Consider the following 19494-nt stretch of genomic DNA (forward strand, 5'->3'; position numbering starts at 1 on the left):
GGCCTACGTACCACGAAAGATTCATCCCGGAAGTAGTTATTGGTCGTCTCCATGCGCCGGTTCCTGGACATCGTAGAGCCAAGGCGCGAGGCTCGGACGGGGAGGTAGAGCTGGCGGGACTGTGAGAGCCCTCCGCCTGGGACGCGAACTGCTGCGCCCGCGGGGCTGGCTCCGGCGCCATGCTGCTCCTGCACAGCGCTGCGGACGGCCAGGGCACCGCCATCACCCATGCTCTGACCTCTGGTACGTGCCCACTCAACCCCTGCTCAGCCTAGCCTCAGCAGCCCCTGCCTCGGTCCTCCACCTTGGCGACCCCGAAACCTCTCTACCCTTGCCCCTGGCAACTAGCTTAAAGAGTGTGGGGCCGTGACAAGTGTCTTTTTGCTCCCTGCTATACAGAAGTCCTTCCCCAGACTGGAAGGGGGGGCGTCTTCTTTCTGCCCCCGCAGTTTCTTCCTTGTCTCGCGGCTGCTGACTCATGGATTGGGCGGAGGAGTTCGGGACCGAACCCTCCAGTACCCTAAAAAGGTTCTTAAAAGAATCTTGCCTACAGCAGGAGACTGCCCACAGCGAGCACCCCACGTGCCGGGAGCCCTACAAAGCCTTACAGCTGGCGCTCAGTTAAACACCTCTCTCCCCTTTTACGTTTGCTCCGGCTTCGTTTTTTAAATGTCCCAACTCAGACAGTGCTCCTCATATTCAATGTGAAAACACCACTGTGTATGCTGGTGGTAAGGCCCGTGTAGACAGACTCTTAAAGGCAGTCATTAAGTGAAACTTGTTCTGTAGAAATCAACTATCTTCAGTTTTTAAAAAAAGGGGGGTGAAATTTGTCCTGCTGCTGTAGGTTCTTAGATTTATAGCCCAGGACAGTCATGGTATTGTAAACTTAAAGAGTCTCTAATTTCAGTGATTTCATTGATTACCATAGCCACGTATACAGACGCTTGTTGTATGTGATTTTGGACGTATCTCACGGCACGTGTTGTGTTCCTGCTTACAGAAGCTTCTGTGTAATCTCACAAGTAGAGGGAAAGGCTTGAAAGGTCATGTTCTTGAAAGCCACACGCACACTACACAGGTAGTACTTCTTGAATATAGTGTTTTTGAATGCTCTCCTGTGAATGGTAGAAGAAATCTTAATTTCCCAACACAAAACATGAAAAGTCAGCTATTTTTACAAAATTGTGGCCATTAGGTACAAGGGAAGACTTAAATCTGAGTTTTTACCAGACAGTAAAGCTTTTTGCTTTCATTTGAAATATGAAATTAAACTTAAGATGTTCACTTTTTTCCTGACCCAAACTACCTTTTTTGAATTGTTAATGTATACATATATGGTGACTTACCCCACTTCCCAGGAATAATGATAAAGACTTACTTTTAACTGTTTGTGATTTTCAAAGTGCTTTTATCGTTTGTCATTCAGTCCTTCCAAGGAACCAGATAAGATAGGTATTGTTCCCATTTTACAGTTGAAGGCATCGTTGACTCATTTCATATAGCTACTAATTGTCAGACCTGCACTGAAATCCAGAGCTTCTGATTTCAGATTCAAAGCTGTTCCACTAAAGCACAGTTTCATTAGTAAATTCCTGTTAGCTGCTTGAAAATTGTCTTTCAGAAAAAATCATTGCTAGTGAATTCTTAAAATTTTTGAAAGCTATCTAAATTCAAGTTTTAATAATTAAGATATTTTGAGTTGTTTTTAGATTTTTTTTGATGAGGCTGGCTCTTGACAGTTTATAATTATTTATTGCTTTATTACAAGTCTAAAAAGAAAGCAGTTTGCAACATCTCTCCCTTTTCCTCATCTTCCTTTCATATCCCCAGAAAAGTATTGATTTATTGTTGACATTGCTCAGTGTCTTGTTTTGTCAGATAACTGGAAGAGGTTGATTGAATCTCTCTCTGTAAATACTAGGAAATGATTATTTATTGCTAACCCTCATGTTAACTGGATTACTGCAGTTATTTTCTCAGTTGATGGTTTTAAAATTATATTCTGATGCTGTCACTGTTTTGATCTTATTTATTGCCTTGGAACAGATTTATTCCATGCAATACATTGAAGCCTCTCTTAACGCTTTCAATCACAGCCTCAACACTCTGTCAAGTTGAACCTGTGGGAAGATGGTTTGAAGCTTTTGTTAAGAGGAGAAACAGAAATGCTTCTGCCTCTTTTCAGGAACTGGAGGATAAGAAAGAGTTATCAGAGGAATCAGAAGATGAAGAATTGCAGTTAGAAGAGTTTCCCATGCTGAAAACACTTGATCCCAAAGACTGGAAGGTACTTAATATCTGAATCTTGTTCGGTCAGATGCAGTTTTCCATTATTAAACCATGTTTTAAGATGCTTCAACAAAATAATCATGATTGAGCACCTGTTTATTGTTAAGCCCTGAGTGGGATAGCAGTAGCCCTAGGATACTATCTCTGCTGGAGAAATCCAGAAAAAGTCATGTCTGAGTTGGTCTTAAAAGGTTAAGTGACAATTTATGAAACAAGAAGGGAAAAAAGGTGTTAATGGGCAGAAGGAATAGATATGCAAAGACACAAAGGAGTAAAAGAATATGCACTGCCTCTTTGGGGATTGGTGAAGGGTAGAGTAGCATATTGAGGGGTGGCAGTGAGAAATTAGACTGAAAACAGAGGCCAGATGAAACTCTGTAGTGTCCTTTTCATGCCATGCCAAGGAAGGAATTTATATTTTATTTTGGGGGGCAGTAAGAAGTCATCAAAAGTTTCTGAGCTAATTTTAGAAAAGTAATTCTCCTGGCAGTACAGAAACTTGCTTGAAAAGGGAGGGCAGGACCGGAGGGGAAGGGAACAGTTTGCTGTTATGGGGCTAGTGCCGTAATCTAAGCCTGCGAATGAGTGCTTGATGCTTGAACTAAATTTGTAGCCAAGTTTGCAGGACGAGGGGACAGATTTGCTTTTTGGGGAGGTAGACTTGACAGGTCTTGGAGACCTGGGCTGTGCCGCCCAAGAGAAGGGAACATATTCGGAAGACCCGTGATCATCCCAGCTTAAGTCACCTGCTAGACTGTGGTGTCAGTCACCAGCACAGGATTGCAGGAGAAGGAAGTTTGTGGGGAACGTCGTATCTCTGCATCTGGAGCTCAGGAGTCCGCACTAGAGTGAACTGGGGAGTTGCGAGCATTTACAGGGCACCTACCGTCTTCTAGCCCTGGCATTGGTCACGTCACCTTGGACCAAAGTATAGAGAGAGAAAGAAACCCTAGGACTGAGCTTTGCGGGGCATCGAGAAGCCAGTCAAAATGGCTGAAAAACACTACTGGAAGGTGGGAGAAAAACAGAGTGGATTCACAGAAACTAAAGGAAGATAACGTTTCAAGAAAAGAGTCAGCTGTGCTGCCACTGAGAGTTGAAGTCGAGTGAAGGCAGCTGGGTCATCTTGTGTTTGACAGCTGGAAATTGACACTGAAGAGAGCAGCTTCATAGCCCCTGGGGTGAATGGACAGAGTAGAACTAGATTGGAGTGGTTTGAAAATGAATGCTAGAGGGGGTAAAAATGTTCTGTGGATGGCTTTTTCAAGAAGTTTAATTTTGATGGGCAGCAAAGAAATGGAAGTGGGGTCATGGGAGGGTCTTAAAGATGAGAGATGACAGAGCTTCTTCTTACAATGATGAAAATAATCCAGTTGAAATTTAGAAGACAATTGAAAGATGCTAGCATTTGAGAGACATAGAGAAGATGGTATTCAGAACCAAGAGTAGGGATGGAGTAATTTGTCTCAGTAGGATAGGCTTTCTCAATGGTGAGGGAAAGGGAAAAGATGCATGGATGCAGGTAAGATGGCAGAAAGATGCTGGAATTTGAGTAGGATAATTTAAATTTTTTCATTAAGCAGGAGGCAAGGCCATTGATGAGAGGGTGGAGCAGGGTCTGTGAGGTTTAAGGAAAGACTAGAGGACTGAAGTATGTAATAATACGTAATAATAGTCTTAGGGAGTGGAAAAGCAAACCAACTGGAACAAAGTGTGAGTGCCAGACATCATAAAGGAGCACATCCTTAGGGAGTTTGCGGTCCTGAATTTAAAGGAAAACCAATCAACCCTATTTGACTTTTTTCTCCTGTGTTTTATGCCCTCAACCCCTCTTTCTCCCCACTCATTCTCCCATACTAGATACACCCTTTGAGTAAGGAGCCTTCACTCAGGTGCTGCCTCAATCTCTAGATTTGCAAGGATGTTAACCAAAGCAGAAATGAAAGCAGCTGCTTCCTATCCAGAGAAGCCTCATCCCCAGTTTCTCAAAATTTCCATCCAGCCTTCTTTGCTCCACGGCTCCTGTCCTGTCATTGCCACTGGCCCAACCTACTGGGACTACTGTAATGCTCCCCTCAGTTCTGAAGTCTTCCTGGCTGTACCTTGATTTAAGGATGGCCATAGCATATTAACACGTATTAAGAGAAATACAAGACCAAGAGTTCTTTGGTCAAGTTTTGGAAAATGCTGGGCTATATAGGTTTCCGTCTGCTTGTTTTTATTTTTGTTTTTTTTAATTGCAGGACTTCTCAGAGCCTTTGTTTGGCTTCTGTGCATACAAATTATTAAGAAGGCTAGGGCTTCCCTGGTGGCGCAGTGGTTGAGAATCTGCCTGCCAATGCAGGGGACATGGGTTCGAGCCCTGGTCTGGGAAGATCCCACGTGCCGCAGAGCAACTGGGCCCGTGAGCCACAATTACTGAGCCTGCGCGTCTGGAGCCTGTGCTCCGCAACAAGAGAGGCCGCGATAGTGAGAGGCCCGCGCACCGCGATGAAGAGTGGCCCCCGCTTGCCACAACTAGAGAAAGCCCTCACACAGAAATGAAGACCCAACACAGCCATAAAAATAAATAAAAAATAAATTAATTAATTAAAAAAAAAAAAAAAGAAGGCTATATACAGTGGTCTACATTTCCCAAACTTCCATGACCTCAGAACCCGTTTTTGGTTTTTTTTTTACTTTTTATTCATTTATTTACTTATTTTTTGGTTGCATTGGGTCTTCGTTGCTGCGCGTGGACTTTCTCTAGTTGCAGCGAGCAGGGGCTACTCTTCATTGCGGTGCATGGGCTTCTCATTGCAGTGGCTTTTTGAGGAGCACGGGCTCTAGGTGTGTGGGCTTCAGTAGTTGTGGCACACAGGCTCAGTAGTTGTGGTGCATGGGCTTAGTTGCTCTGCAGCATGTGGGATCTCCTCGGACCAGGGCTTGAACCCATGTCTCCTGCACTGGCCGGCGGATTCTTAACCACTGCACCACCAGGGAAGTCCCAGAACCCATTTTTTATGGAACATGGAACATCTCACTAGACTTCTGTTATGAGAGTCTCACTTTGGGAAACTGTTATAGGGTACCAACACAAGGAATAGGATATATGGCTTCATTTCAAACTTGACTCCCTTTTGTGTCTTTATCAGAACCAAGATCATTATGCAGTACTTGGACTCGGCCATGTAAGATACAAAGCTACACAGAGACAGATTAAAGCAGCTCGTAAGTACTTAGTTATTTTGAAATAATCAAATATCTGGTGTAGGAAATGTTATCCTCTTGAAAAGGTATGCAAGATCATAGTCTATAGCCATAACTCTAGATTTAACATGTGTTGTATGGTATAATGATGTGTAACCACAGTCTCTTACCTTCAAAACCAGAAAAATGCAGTCTCATGAATGGACTTTCTCATTAGGAACAAGAAATCAGGGGGTGGGTGTGTGTGTTTGTGACAGGATAAAGAACACTCTTCCAATGGCAAGCTTTTAAAAAATAATATTTCACCTCCCCTTGGAAGTATGGCCAGCTGTACTTAGTGGAAGTTGCCTTGTTACTTAGGTTTTTCAATATTCTTTTGTGATCTTAGGTCATATCTTTGTTGATACCACCCTGTCTCTTCTGCCCAAGAAAGAGTTATCTGATGTTTCATTGTCCTTTTCATTGACAAGGTTAAAAATTGGGGGGGGGGGGAGACGGGGGCAGGAATTGTTGGCAACCCAGTCTTCATAGGCCTTATGAAACACCATCCCCTTAGTGCTCTGAACTGTCGACCTGTCCTGTCCTTTGCAGTCCTGTGGACATAATTCCTCACACCATTCGGTTCACCTGATTAGTAAAGTTTCATGAAAGAGGTGAAGGTGATGAGTTTTCTGTTTTGTCTTAGGACAATGTTCTGCCCTCTACTCTAGAGAATGGATATTGAGGTCAGAGGAGGTAAGATTGTGGCCATATGGAAAAGGAGGAGGGAATCAGGGACAGAGAAAGTCTTGCACTTGGAGGAAGATGACTGAATGAGACCTACTTCACGCTGAAAAATGCTAGTTGAGCCTAAGTATAGTAGATAAACTCAAAATTTTCTCATTAATGCTTGTATTTAGGAAAGTCACAGGAAATATTTTTTAACAAGGTGAAGGAATTTATGAGATTATTTTAGACCTATTATTGGATTTCTTTAAAAGCTGGCATGATTTTAGATTAAGCATATGTTAGTGCATATGAATAGTCGTTGCAATATACATAAATGCCAGGAAAATTCATTTGCCCTGGAAAAGTATTTGCAAAGTCTTACTGTATGAAAGAATAGCATACAGATACCAAATACGTCTTGACACATATAATTTGTGAAAGAACCAGAAGTGATTGAGAGCCAGGAAAGCAGTTGGTGTTTTAAGGTGAAGGAATTGTTTCTTTCTCTAAAGATAAAAAATGTATAATAATTGTAAAAGAAACATCCATTTGCTTCTGTTAAGTCCATTTGTTTTATTGGGATAATAGAGATTAATTTTTGAATATTCTGTTGCCAGAAGTTTTGCACCCCGACTGTACAGATTATTAACGCTATGTGGGTTTATGACTCACTCTCTGCCACCTTGCTGAATATTCTCAGTATTTATTCAGAAGCAGACTGTTCTTCTCTTTCCTCTATCACTGTAAAATGGACAGTTGCTACTTATTGCTCTCTGAAATCTCATCCAGAAGTAAAAATACAAGTTATTGTTTGCAAATTTATAATCATTAGCACAGACAAACCTAATAATAATGTAAGACTGATGACATTTGAGATCCTTCTAGTTCTTGAATCCTATCACAAACACACACATAAAGGAGGTTGGTGGGGTTTTTTTACATTTTATTTAATTAATTTATTTAATTGAAGTATAGTTGATGTACAATATCATATAAGTTACAGGTGTACAATATAGCGATTCACAATTTTTAAAGGTTATACTCTGTTTATAGTTACTATAAAATATTGGTTGTATTCCCTTTGTTGTGCAATATATCCTTAAAGCTTATTTTATACATAATAGTTTGTAGAAAGTTTTAATTTTGTTTAATGTGTTGACATTTTGAACTGCTATAATGAAAATTAGGGATTCAGTTACGTGTGGATAAAGTAAGTGGTCTTTTTTTCCTTTTCTGCATTATCTGAAAAGAATATACTAGAAAAGTTGAATGATGGGTTAAGAGAAAGTACTTGAGTACTAACAGTGGTATTTCAATTTTCTTCTTGAAGAAAAATTGCCACACTGGCAAATGATGCATGTAGGTTTGCTATTCTTTACATGGGAGTAAAATCTTTGATTTGAATTTTCTAAATTTAATCATTTTAGCTTAAAATACTTCCCATGTTTTAAACTGAAAACTGTTTCATATTATGCCTCTTAAAAATTTGAAATCAGAGACTTTTTGTAATAATCTGTAATGGAAAAGAATCAGAAAAAAAAAAAATATATATATATATAACTGAATCACTTTGCTGTACACCTGAAACTAACACAGTATTGTAAATCAACTATAATATTTTAAAAAATCATAGAGACTTTTTATAATAATAGAAATATGAATGTACAATAAAAGCCCATTTGCTAATGTACCCTCAAAACACCCCAGAAACTATCTTTGGTGGGGAAGGGCGGAGAGGTAGGTCTTTGAAATTTCAGTAAATATACACAACAGCTGTTCTTTGGCCTCCATTGCCTTATTTTTAATATTGGGTGACATCTTTTGCCTCTCCCAACCCCACCCCTGGGACAGAATATAGGAGAATCTCAGGATGCCCTACTGTACATGAAGGACTAGAGGTGATTAGGTGGAAAAGTCAATGAAGAAAAAAAACATTGTAGCATAAGAGGAGACTATCCAACAAAAAACTGAGACATCACCTGTCTCAGACTTTATAATCAGGTTCAAAGGAAAACTTAATTGCTCCATGTTGTCAGTGAGAGATGAAGACACTGCCTTGGGAGCGGGGGGAGTAGCATAGGCACTGCAGAAAGAGACTAGCGAGAAAAAAGTAGAATTGCCTGGAAACTAAAAACAGGAGAGCAGCATTTAGAATTAGAAAGGCTGACTGACGTACAATTAGAAAACAAAGTAAAGCAGAGGACCGCCTTGAGGAATGTTCCCAAGATTCAGAAGGAAAGAATAAAGAGATGTCAGATTTCCCTAAAGAAGAGGTCAGAATGAATGTAACAGACAGAAATTGCAAATAAAGAAGAAAAGTTGCCTGATTTATTATAAAAAGATACGACTTGAGATTGAGAATGTTTGTAGGCATGTGACTTAGGTTTTACTCGTCAGCATTTCAGAGGAGAACGACGTGAGTTAGGCCGAGCTGAGCAGCACCTGTTTTGACAGCAGGGGTGGGAGAGCAGCGCCTTGAGAAGCTGTGGCTTTCCCCAAGCACTGGCCGTGGGAGGAGCCTGTGCTCGGTCCCTGCGGTGCCCAACAGTGGTGGGGTCATCACACCTCTGAACTGCCTGGTGTGGTGTGATTATTGTTCCTGGCTACTTAGCTTCCAAGCCTGATACTCAGATTCTCAGTTCCTGTGAGCCGCCTAATAACCTTTAAATAAATTCCTTTCCTGCTTAAACTAGCTAGAAGGTGAAAATGTCTTCTCTTGAGTGTTAGTGGAGAAACTGATAATACACTTGACTATAAGAAAAATCTTGGAGCTCAAAAAAACCGAAAGTGTATTTGTCACAGTTTCTGAAACCTTGCAGTATATGTATAAACAACTAAATATGTCCATAAAAAGATTTGTACAGAAATATTCATAGCAGCCTTATTCACAATATCCAAAAACTGGAAACCACCCAAGTGTTCACCAACAGGATGATGGATAAGCAAACTGCTGTATACAATAGAATAGTACTCAACAGTTTTCAAAAAATTACTAATATACACAATGTGGTGAATCTCGAAACATTATGTCAGATACAAAGACATACTGTATGATTCCATTTACATGAACTTCAAGAACATGCGAACGTAATCTGTGGTGACAGAAATCAGAAAGAGGTTGCCCCAGGTGGTAGGGGGTAGGAGTTGACTGGAAAAGGGGTTCAAGGGAACTCTGAGTGATGGAAATAGTCTATATTTTCTTTTGGGTGGTAGTTAAGTGAGTGTATACAGTTGTCACAACTTGTTGAACCAAATACTTAAAATCTGAACGTTTTATTCTATGTAAATTTTCTCTCAACTTAATAAAATAGATCTGATTAAACAAACCAAAACAAAATCACTTGGGAAATGAAATATACTCTTTTGCACCTAGACAGAAATAAAAATTGTGTTAATAGATTCTTTTCATGAAAGTAAGATCATTGCCTGTCAAAACATACGGGATGGCAGCTAGAGCTGTACCATCAATAAGTTCATTGCCTTCAACTATTGTGTTACGTTTTTTGTTTGTTTGTTTTTGGCCACGCTGTGTGGCATGCGGGATCTTAGTTCCCCAACCAGGAATCGAACCCGGACCCCCTGTGGTGGAAGCGTGGAGTTTGAACCACTGGGCTGCCAGGGAAGTCCTATGTTACCTTTTTTAAAGGAGGGAAAAAATAAAATGGGCATTCAATTTGAATGTTTAAAAGAATAGTACTAAGGAGGATGGAGGGAAAAAATAGATAAAACAATATCTTACAATGGATTTGTGAGAAGAAAAAACAAATATTGAAATACAGAAAGGATGAAAACAATTACAGAAGATATTTTTAACTGAGACACTATTAAATGCAGTGAATTTGAAAATTTGATAAAATTGGCTTTTTTGGAATTGAAGAAATTTAAAGAGTTACCAAGAATTATCTCCTAAAAAATGTTTTAGGCCTAGGTGATTTCTTAGATGAATTTTTTTCAAATGCTTAAGGAATTGAACATTCTCATGCTGAATGTAAACTGTTTTTGGAACAATTCATTTTGTGACATTAATGTAATCCTAGTATGAAAACCTGGCATTGAAAGGCAGAATTATGGAGACACTAAAAAAAGTTCATGGTTGCCAGGGGTTGGGGTCGTTGAGGAGCGATGAACAGGTAGAACACAGAGGATTTTTAGGGCAGTGAAACTACTTTATATATTATGATGCATACATATCATTATACATTTATCCAAACCCACAGAATGTATACCACCAAGAGTGAAAACTGGCCTTTGGGTGATTATGATGTGTCAGTGTAGGTTCATCAATTGTTAACAAACAGCGGGAATTCCCTGGTGGTCCAGTGGTTAGGACTCAGTGCTTTCACTGCTGGGGCCTGGGTTCCATCCCTGGTCGGGGAACTAAGATCCCACAAGGCACGTGGTTCAGCCAAATTAAAAAAAAAAAAAAAAAAGCTAGATGGAAAAAAAATTGTAGCAAGTGTACTGCTCTTGTGGGGGATGTTGAGGAGGAGGGGCAGGGAGGGGAGGCTATGCATGTATGGGCACAGATGGTATATGGAGCTCTTAATCATCCTCTTAATGTTTCTGTGAACCTAAAACGACTCTAATTAATTTTTAAAACCTGGCAAAAAGAGCTTTTTAAAAAAACTACAAATATCACCCATGAATATAATACCAAAAAAAAAAAAAAGCACCCAGTTAAAATAATAGCAAATTAGGGCTTCCCTGGTGGCACAGTGGTTAAGAATCCGCCTGCCAACGCAGGGAACACGGGTTCAATCCCTGGCCTGGGAAGATCCCACATGGCGCAGAGCAGCTAAGCCCATGCGCCACAACTACTGAACCCGCGTGCCAAGAGCCCGTGCTCCACAGCAAGAGAAGCCACCACAATGAGAAGCCTGCACACTGCAACGAAGAGTAGCCCCCGCTTGCCACAACCAGAGAAAAGCCCACGTGCAGCAACGAAGACCCAACACAGCCAAAAATATAAATAAATAAAATAAAATAAATTAATTTCAAAAAATGGCAAATTGAATTCAACAGTATATTAAAAGAATAATGCCCATGAACAAGATTTCTCTTAGGAAATATGTCAGTGTGATGTCCTAAGAAGAATGTGAAAGTACATACAGTACAATTTAATATCCACTCCTTTTTGGTAAATACAACTTTGAAAAGAAATGCAGTTAACTCCCTACTTAGATAAGTATTTCAGACTCACTGCCAACAAACTTTTAACTGTGTGACATTAGCGATATTCCCATAAAAACCCATGGGGGAAACTTACCTGCCCATTACTTTTATGCTATTTGGGAGTTTGGGTCAGTGAATTAATGATATTAAAGGAGAGAGAACTATTAGAAAGAAAGAAAGAAAGATATTATTTGTAGGTAATATAGGATCTACCTAAAAACTGAAAGAGTTGAGTCAGGTAGCCAGATGCAAGAAAAATATACAAAAATAATACACAGTTTTTGGAAGTTACCATCAAATTAGAAAGCTATAGTCATTTTAAAGATAATCCTGGGACAGGAATAGGTAACCAGAAACAGAGCCTGGTAAAATTTACTGTGATAAAGGAGGCATCACAAATTAGTAGAGAAGGGAGGATTATTAGATGGTATTAGGACTTTGAAAAAAAACTAAGCTTTTCAATTCTGACTGTAGAAAATATTAAAATAGAAACATATGTCTCAAACTTTTGGAGAATGAAGGACCTACATTTATAAGTACTGGAATAAATTATAAAGGAAATGATCAGTAAATATAAATTAAAAAACTGAATGTTTTTTGAAAACAATAATCACAGCAGTTGTGGAAAGCATTAGCATCAAACATGATGGACCAGGAGAGGCAGCATACAAGCACAGGCTTAGGAGTCAGGCTGCCTGGTCTGGAGCCCAACTTGGCCAGGACTTTGGACAGGTTGCATAGAGGTTACGTGGTTATTTAACCTCCCTGTGCCTCGTTTTCCTCATCTGTAAAATGGAGAAACTAATAGTACTTTCCTCAGCCGGTTACTGAGAAGATCAACTGATAAAAATAGTGCTGGCACATATTAAATGCTCAGTAGATGTTAACAGCCAGCCATTAGTCATTGTAAAGTGACTCACACAAACTAAGAAGAAAAAACTGAGACAGCCTCTCTTTCCTCCATAAATGAAGGATGAAGGGTAGCAATAAAGAACAACAAAAAATTTGTTGAGCACCAGTGATAATCATGTTTTAAATAATTGGGTCCAGTGTTGAGGTTGTGGTGAAAAGGATGTTCCCATAGGGGTGTGCAGTGGTATGACTTTTAGAATGGGACTTGTTCCTACATTTTCAGTCACTAATTCACTTCTCTGAGTATATCCTAAGAAGAAAGAGTCCTAAATATGGAAAAATACTTCTCTACAAAATGATTCAAATTGACTAACTTACAGTAGTGAAGAATTGGAAACAATCTAAATATCCAGCAGTAGAGAAACAGTTACATAAGTTATGATAAATCTACTTGAAATACTGTATTAAGTAGTCATTAAAATTCTTTGAAGAGTTTGCAACAGCGTGGAAAATGGAACTGCTGTAATGTTAAGCTGAAAAAAATCACAACTTAAATTGGTATATATAAAATGATTATAGCTACATTTTTGAAAGCATATGTTTAAGGGGGAAAAAGTCTGTGTGGAAACACACCAAAATATGAATGGCACTTGTCTTTGGGTGCTGGCACTTTGGCCAGTTCTTAAAATAATTATTTCAATTTCTCTGTAATTTCTGTTTAATCAGCATATATTTTACTATAGGAGAAAATATTTTTTAAACGAATACTATGCTATTAGAAATGGCTCTATTTAGCTCATCTTTATTTTTAGCTTTGATGCCTAAAAGGACAAATTATCTAAATCTGACTTATTTTGTAGATAAAGCAATGGTTTTAAAACATCACCCAGACAAACGGAAAGCAGCTGGTGAACCAATAAAAGAAGGAGATAATGACTACTTCACTTGCATAACTAAAGGTAAGAAAACGCGTTAGAGTCAGAAATTTCCCTTAGTGAAGATTATGTATTAATTGCTGGGATTAGGTGTCCTATGCGTATTGTACTTCATTTATACCGTAACATTTAAAAACATCGTTAGTTGACATCTGGTTATGTCTGGTAATCTCCCCCAGAGCCTCACCGCACAAAGTGAGGGTCTCCTACCCAGCAGCATCAGCAACGCTGGTAGCTTGTCAGGGATGCAGCAGCTCAGGCCCTGCCCCAGACCTACGGAATCGGAGTCTGCATTTTAACAAGATTCCCCAGGTGGTTCTTTTGAGAAGCGCATCCTAGAGTTAATTCATATACCTGTTATGTTTAATGATGAGACTACTAAGATCTTTTCCCATTTCAGACACTTTGCGGGACTAAACTTTTCCTCAGACGTTTTGCTTATTTAAATGAAGAAGTTGATTCTATCCCAGTAAGGGACCTCCCCCAGCCATCAATGGATATTTAAATAGCCATATCCTCATTAAGCAAATTAATAGAGGGAGCCACCATACCTAAATATTTCCTTAAATGTGATTTTACAGTTTGATGCTAATTTTTAAAAAAATTATATACACACCTTTCAAACTTATTCTTTGTTGGCCCACTCGTACATAGTGCTCAGGATGTCAAAGATCCTTTGATCTTTCACAACCTTGGGATCTAACAGTTAGTCTTCTAGCTATTTCTTTTTCCTCAGTCATGCTTTCCTAAGGGTTGAGTGTTTCTGTACTTACATGGTTTGCCAAGTATGCTATTATAATGAAACTGCCCTTATTTTAAAAGCTGGTCGATGACTCCACTGATGAAATTTGATAAATAAACATCAGGATTATTTAAAAAAAAAAAGCGGTTGAGTGTTTATTGTTTTGTCCTTTGCCTTCCAGAAGAGGTACTTAAAGAAGTTCTTAAGTCCAATTGTATCCAGTGATGCTAGAGCTATTACCTAAATCCTCCCTTCCCCACAAGCACACAAAATTTTTAAATATGAAAAATAACTTTTTTTAAGAAAAAAATGTAGCATTGTGGTGATGTGACCTTATGATTTTTTTCCTCAGCTTATGAAATGTTATCTGATCCAGTGAAAAGACGAGCATTTAACAGTGTAGATCCTACTTTTGATAACTCAGTTCCTTCTAAAAGTGAAGCAAAGGACAATTTCTTTGAAGTGTTTTCCCCAGTGTTTGAAAGGAATTCCAGGTGCGTTAAGGCATCCCCTTGTGATCATAATGCTCTATTGGCTGGCTTTTTTTTTTTTTTTTTTTTTTTTAGAAAAATGAGCTTTAATTGAACTGAATGCAGAGGTTGGTTGTGCTATGATGCTCTGTTGGTTGGCTTCTTGTAGTTCCAAGTTTCTGGTTTTTTCCTCTAGTAATAGCTAGTAACAGTTTTGTTTTTGTCCTCCTCATCCTCTACAATATTGAGCGCCTCTGGTGAACTTACTATACTAATTTATTTTACTCTCTAAATGGAAGTTCTTCCTTTCCTTAGTGAAATTACAACTCATGGGATGTTTTTCTTTTAAATTTCCTTTCGGGGAACGGTGGTTGACTTTATGTAGTGTGATGCTGATACTTAAGTGACAGTAATTTCCCGTTCTTTCCTTCCCCTTTGTTAATGGGTACACTGCTACATTTGGCCCATTATCATTTAGGAAAAGCTTTTGTTCTATTTTTGAGCATCTGATTATCATAAGGTTCTCTGACAAAGGATGATTTATATTTAAGATTAAAGCATATGTAATTTATTTCATTAAGATCAGTTTTTAAGTAGTGTGAACCAATAATCTACATTTTTTGGTTCCATCTGCATTGGAAGGTTTCCTGAGAGTGCATCTTAGTTGCATATTGGAATCAGCTGGAGAGCTTGAACAGTTCCCGCTGCCTGGGTTCCACCTGGAGAAATTGTGATTTTAATTTAATTGGTTTGGAATGCCTGTAGGTTTTTTTAATGCTTCCAGGTGATTCTAATGGGCAGCTAAGTTTGAGAAGCACTTTGATTAGCGGTTTGATGCAGACTAATTATTTCCTCCACCCTTTCTCCTCACATTTGTTTTGTAACAGTGAAGATGGTTAAAAAATATATATATATATATATAGTGTATTATTTTTTTTTGTGGAATGGTTTCACAGAGTGGAAAAACATGGGTCAGTAGCGAACTCAGGGTCCTTTTAGAGATGGTGGGTGAAGTGCTGAACCTACAAGTCTGACTCTTAGGAGGAAAGTGGTGGTGATGAGGGGGTGGAAATCTATTCCATCTGTGAGTATTCACATTTTTTAAAAGGCAAGGCCTACTGGTGGCTTCCGTACTGCCTGTTCAGGGGCAGGACTAAGTGAGCTTGAAAAGTGGGGTTAGAGCCTGTTTTTCCTGGCCAGCTTGGCAGCTGCTACAACCCTGTAATTTACAGAACTGAAGATAACCTGAGGGTTAGAACACTGTTCCATTGTTTTCTCCCCCTCACACCGCCCCCCTTGCCCTCCCTTTTATTGCACCTGCATTTTTCAGCACTGCACTGCTGATTTCCCAGTTCCACCTCTTAGTCGTGGAGGGACATAGGGGAGGGATATTGTAGGGGATTAGTAAAAACTGTTGTTTTTAATAAATTAGCTTGTTGAACTTTTTGTACGAAATGTTTTGAGTTTTTCTTTTTTTCAATATTTCAGATGGTCAAATAAAAAAAATGTCCCTAAACTTGGTGATAGGAATTCATCATTTGAAGACGTAGATGCATTTTATTCTTTCTGGTGAGTGAATACACTGTTTCTCCCATGCTTTCATTTTTTAAGAAGTATTCAATAAGTGCTCGACTGACTTCTGTAAATTAATTGAGGGATGGGAAAATTGCAGAACCTTCACTGAACGAAAGCACTCTGTTTAGAAATCAAGAAGGTTTTCACAGAATGCTGTATTATCTCCTATGTAATATTTAGGCTTTTATGATTATTTTTTCAATCTGTTTTCTATTTATCAGATTTCTAGATATCAAGCACACTGTAGCAGTAAAATATGAAAAATAAGGAGTTATTTGAATTCATTAAAAAATAATTTTTCATTTAGCTATTTTTTAAGTACTTGAATATATGACGAAGACCACGTTGTCTCTATAACTAATTCATTAATTTTTAATATGCAGTATTCATTTTCCATTTTTATATTATGTGTGCTATATTTTCTCATTAAGTATCGGTAAATATGAAAACACAAAATCACTGTAAGACAAAAATGACAAAATTTAGCTCTACAAACCAGATAAAGTAACCACTACTAGGTTCCCTTAAAACTTGACAGACTAGTGGAGGTGAAGGCAGGGAAAACTTTATCAAGTCCCAGGCAAGAGAGAAACCTAATATTCAGAAGAGATAGCAGGGAGCTGGGATTTCATTTAGGGGTGATGAGTATTTTAGACTTTCATACCAAATACAATGTCATTTTAAAAAGAAGAAGAAAAAGACTTGGGTATAGTGCTAGTTCAGTATCAAAAGAGAGGGGAGGGATCTATTAAAACAAACTCATCCACTTATCATTAAAGTTTCTTAAAATTAAAATGCACCTAACTTAATTTTAAAAGGAAGATTTTTTTTTATTTGTTTTGGCTTGATTTTATTTTATTTCTGTTTATATTAGGTATAATTTTGATTCTTGGAGAGAATTTTCTTATTTAGATGAAGAAGAAAAAGAAAAAGCAGAATGGTATGTATGTAAATCATTAATAAAGGAAGATATTTGTTTGGTTCTTTGGTATTTGTGATGATGTAAAAATATACCACATATATTTTCTTTTGTATTTTCTCTTTGTGTATCCGTTTTAAATGAGTTTTTTGATATTTTGAGATCCTATCTCACAAGTTAAGCTTGATAGTGCCAGATCAATAGTTGGTTATGAAGCTTAAGAAATCGCCAAGGAATGTAATTGTCAATAAAGCTCAAGTCAGCAAATTCTTTTTCTTCTGGTTGCTTAACCAGTTTTATTTTCATTTTCCCTGTATGTGTAGGGAAATTCTTTTGACATGAATGTTCCCAAAAAATTAACCAAAAATAATAGTAAGTACTATTACCCTTTAACTAATGTTAATAATGACATAGCATTTTAACCTTTCAAGACATTATTTGCATTGTAGCTAAATTATAAAGTATTACATTTTCCTATCATACCATCCATAAGCAATAGTTTATTTCCGATATTTCCTATTTTATAGTCGTGACGAAAGGAGATGGATTGAAAAGCAGAACAGAGCAACAAGGGCCCAAAGGAAAAAAGAAGAAATGAACAGAATAAGAACATTAGTTGGTAAAGATAATTGATGGTTTTTTTAAAGTTCTTTAATTAAATGTTAGAAATTCAAAAGATTATCTTTTTTTCTGGTAGATAATGCATATAGCTGTGATCCAAGGATAAAAAAATTTAAGGAAGAAGAAAAAGCCAAGAAAGAAGCAGAAAAGAAAGCAAAAGCAGAGGCAAAACGGAAGGAGCAAGAAGCTAAAGAGAAAGTAAGATGACATTTGACGAAGTTGGATTTTAAATGTTCATAAAATCTTCAATCTTCAGATCTATTTTTAAATACTGTAATCTGGCGGTAGAGAATTAGGTGCTACTATGAAAGAATCATGACATTTGGCACAGTTGATAGAACGATCTTCCTTACCAGCAAATTCTTATTGAGCAAAAACATAATGTCATATAAATTTCTTAATATTATACTCACTTGTAATGTGTCCTTTTTACATTTCTAGTAAATTTTTATAGAACTTTACCATCTGCTTTTCCTTCAGTCTTTGATAAGTTGATGTTTACCTTTGTGTAATTTATTAAAAAATTATATTTTTTGAATAAGATTATAGAGCATTTTGGAATTCTAATTTTCTTATTAAATGTTTTTATTTTCCATTATTAAAGCAAAGACAAGCTGAATTAGAAGCTGCTCGGTTAGCAAAGGAAAAAGAAGAAGAGGAAGTTAGACAACAAGCGTTATTGGCAAAGAAGGAAAAAGATATCCAGAAAAAAGCCATTAAGAAGGAAAGGCAAAAACTTCGAAACTCATGCAAGGTACGTCAGACTGTGATTGAACAGGCACTACATACAAGTAAATCAAATTGCTGATTAAGCTTAAAAATATTTCTATACTATGGAAATATAAACTACTGTACACATTTTATCTCAGAATATAAACGTTTTTAAATTCACTTTTTAAAAATTTCACACATGCATATTCAGTATGCAACTCTGATAGGGCTGGTTGTTTTGTTTTTTTAACATAACCACCTTGCCATTTTCAAACCTAAAAAAAAAGTTGTTTATTATTCTAATACTTGTTCCATATTCACATCTTCTTGATTATCTCAATGTCTTTTTATCTAAATAAGATCAAAGATTTCAGCTGTGTGTCTCCTGGTTGTGTCTGTTGCAGGTCCCCTACCATCACCATCTCTCCCCCTTCCCCTGGTTGGAGAAACCGGATCGTTTGTTCTGAAAATGTGCCACAAATTGTTTTTGACTGGTTGCTTCCTTAATGATGTAAAATTAATTTTTATCAAAGAAAAAGTTCTTTAAGAAGTTAAACTTGGGTTGTTTTTAAGGATCTAAAAGCTTTCATTTTTATCTAAATAAAGGGATGTCTTTCAGCTGAGTACTGGTAGTTTGTGTTCAGATACAGTTTTTACTAAAAAATATTGACTAAAAAACCCTGAAAGTTTTCAAATATAGTTTTGTCCAAGAGATGGTCTTACTTTTTAAACTGGTAAAGTTAGAGGCCAGTATTGTTCCATATCAAATAGCACCGAATGAATAAATTAACGAAATTCCAAGCTATAGTAGAGATTGCCGCACAGTATACTACACCATTGTAGTTAAATTCAGCAAGTATGTAAATGTTTACTGTGTATAGAAGACTCTTTCATGTGACTGTCCAGAGGCTCTAGACACTAGTATATGTATGCTAATATATGCCATCCTAAATCTTCAGTTAATAAAATTGAAATTAACCTGCCCCATTAGCAGGCTTTGAAAGACATTTAATAAAAATACAAGCACAGGATGTCTCTTCAGGCTTTTGGTAAGTAAGAGGAAAATCTAAATAGAAAAAAATGAAAGATTTTCCTCAGATTTCACCTAGAAAATTACATTGAGAAGAATGCAGTATAGCATAGTTGTAGAGAGCATGGACTCAGATTTGAAGTAATTTTCCACTTCCCATGTCCTGGCTCTGGTCCTCAGGAGGTTCCCTCAACCCATTTATGTCTCAATTTCCTCACCTATACAGTAACTGAAATAATACCTAGAAATAGAGTTGTGAAGATTAAATGAGATCATTC

At 37.7% G+C, this 19494-nt stretch overlaps 1 protein-coding gene across 2 annotated transcripts in view; it reads left to right on the plus strand.

Annotated features, from left to right (window-relative positions):
• The window catches only part of DNAJC2 (DnaJ heat shock protein family (Hsp40) member C2), a 27310-nt gene continuing 7816 nt past the window's right edge, over window positions 1–19494 (plus strand). Inside the window, exons 1-10 of one of the 2 annotated variants that reach the window (XM_061198459.1) lie at window positions 1–243; window positions 2100–2290; window positions 5427–5502; window positions 13074–13172; window positions 14243–14384; window positions 15849–15929; window positions 16810–16875; window positions 17382–17473; window positions 17552–17673; window positions 18080–18229. In XM_061198459.1, the coding sequence (XP_061054442.1) occupies window positions 180–243; window positions 2100–2290; window positions 5427–5502; window positions 13074–13172; window positions 14243–14384; window positions 15849–15929; window positions 16810–16875; window positions 17382–17473; window positions 17552–17673; window positions 18080–18229 (1083 nt within the window). In that variant the 5' untranslated portion in view covers window positions 1–179. The remainder of the gene's footprint in view (window positions 244–2099; window positions 2291–5426; window positions 5503–13073; window positions 13173–14242; window positions 14385–15848; window positions 15930–16809; window positions 16876–17381; window positions 17474–17551; window positions 17674–18079; window positions 18230–19494) is intronic. The other variant, XM_061198460.1, reaches the window with a different exon arrangement.

This window comes from Eubalaena glacialis, chromosome 8 (genome assembly GCF_028564815.1).
Source record: "Eubalaena glacialis isolate mEubGla1 chromosome 8, mEubGla1.1.hap2.+ XY, whole genome shotgun sequence".
Taxonomy (NCBI): Eukaryota; Metazoa; Chordata; class Mammalia; order Artiodactyla; family Balaenidae; genus Eubalaena; species Eubalaena glacialis.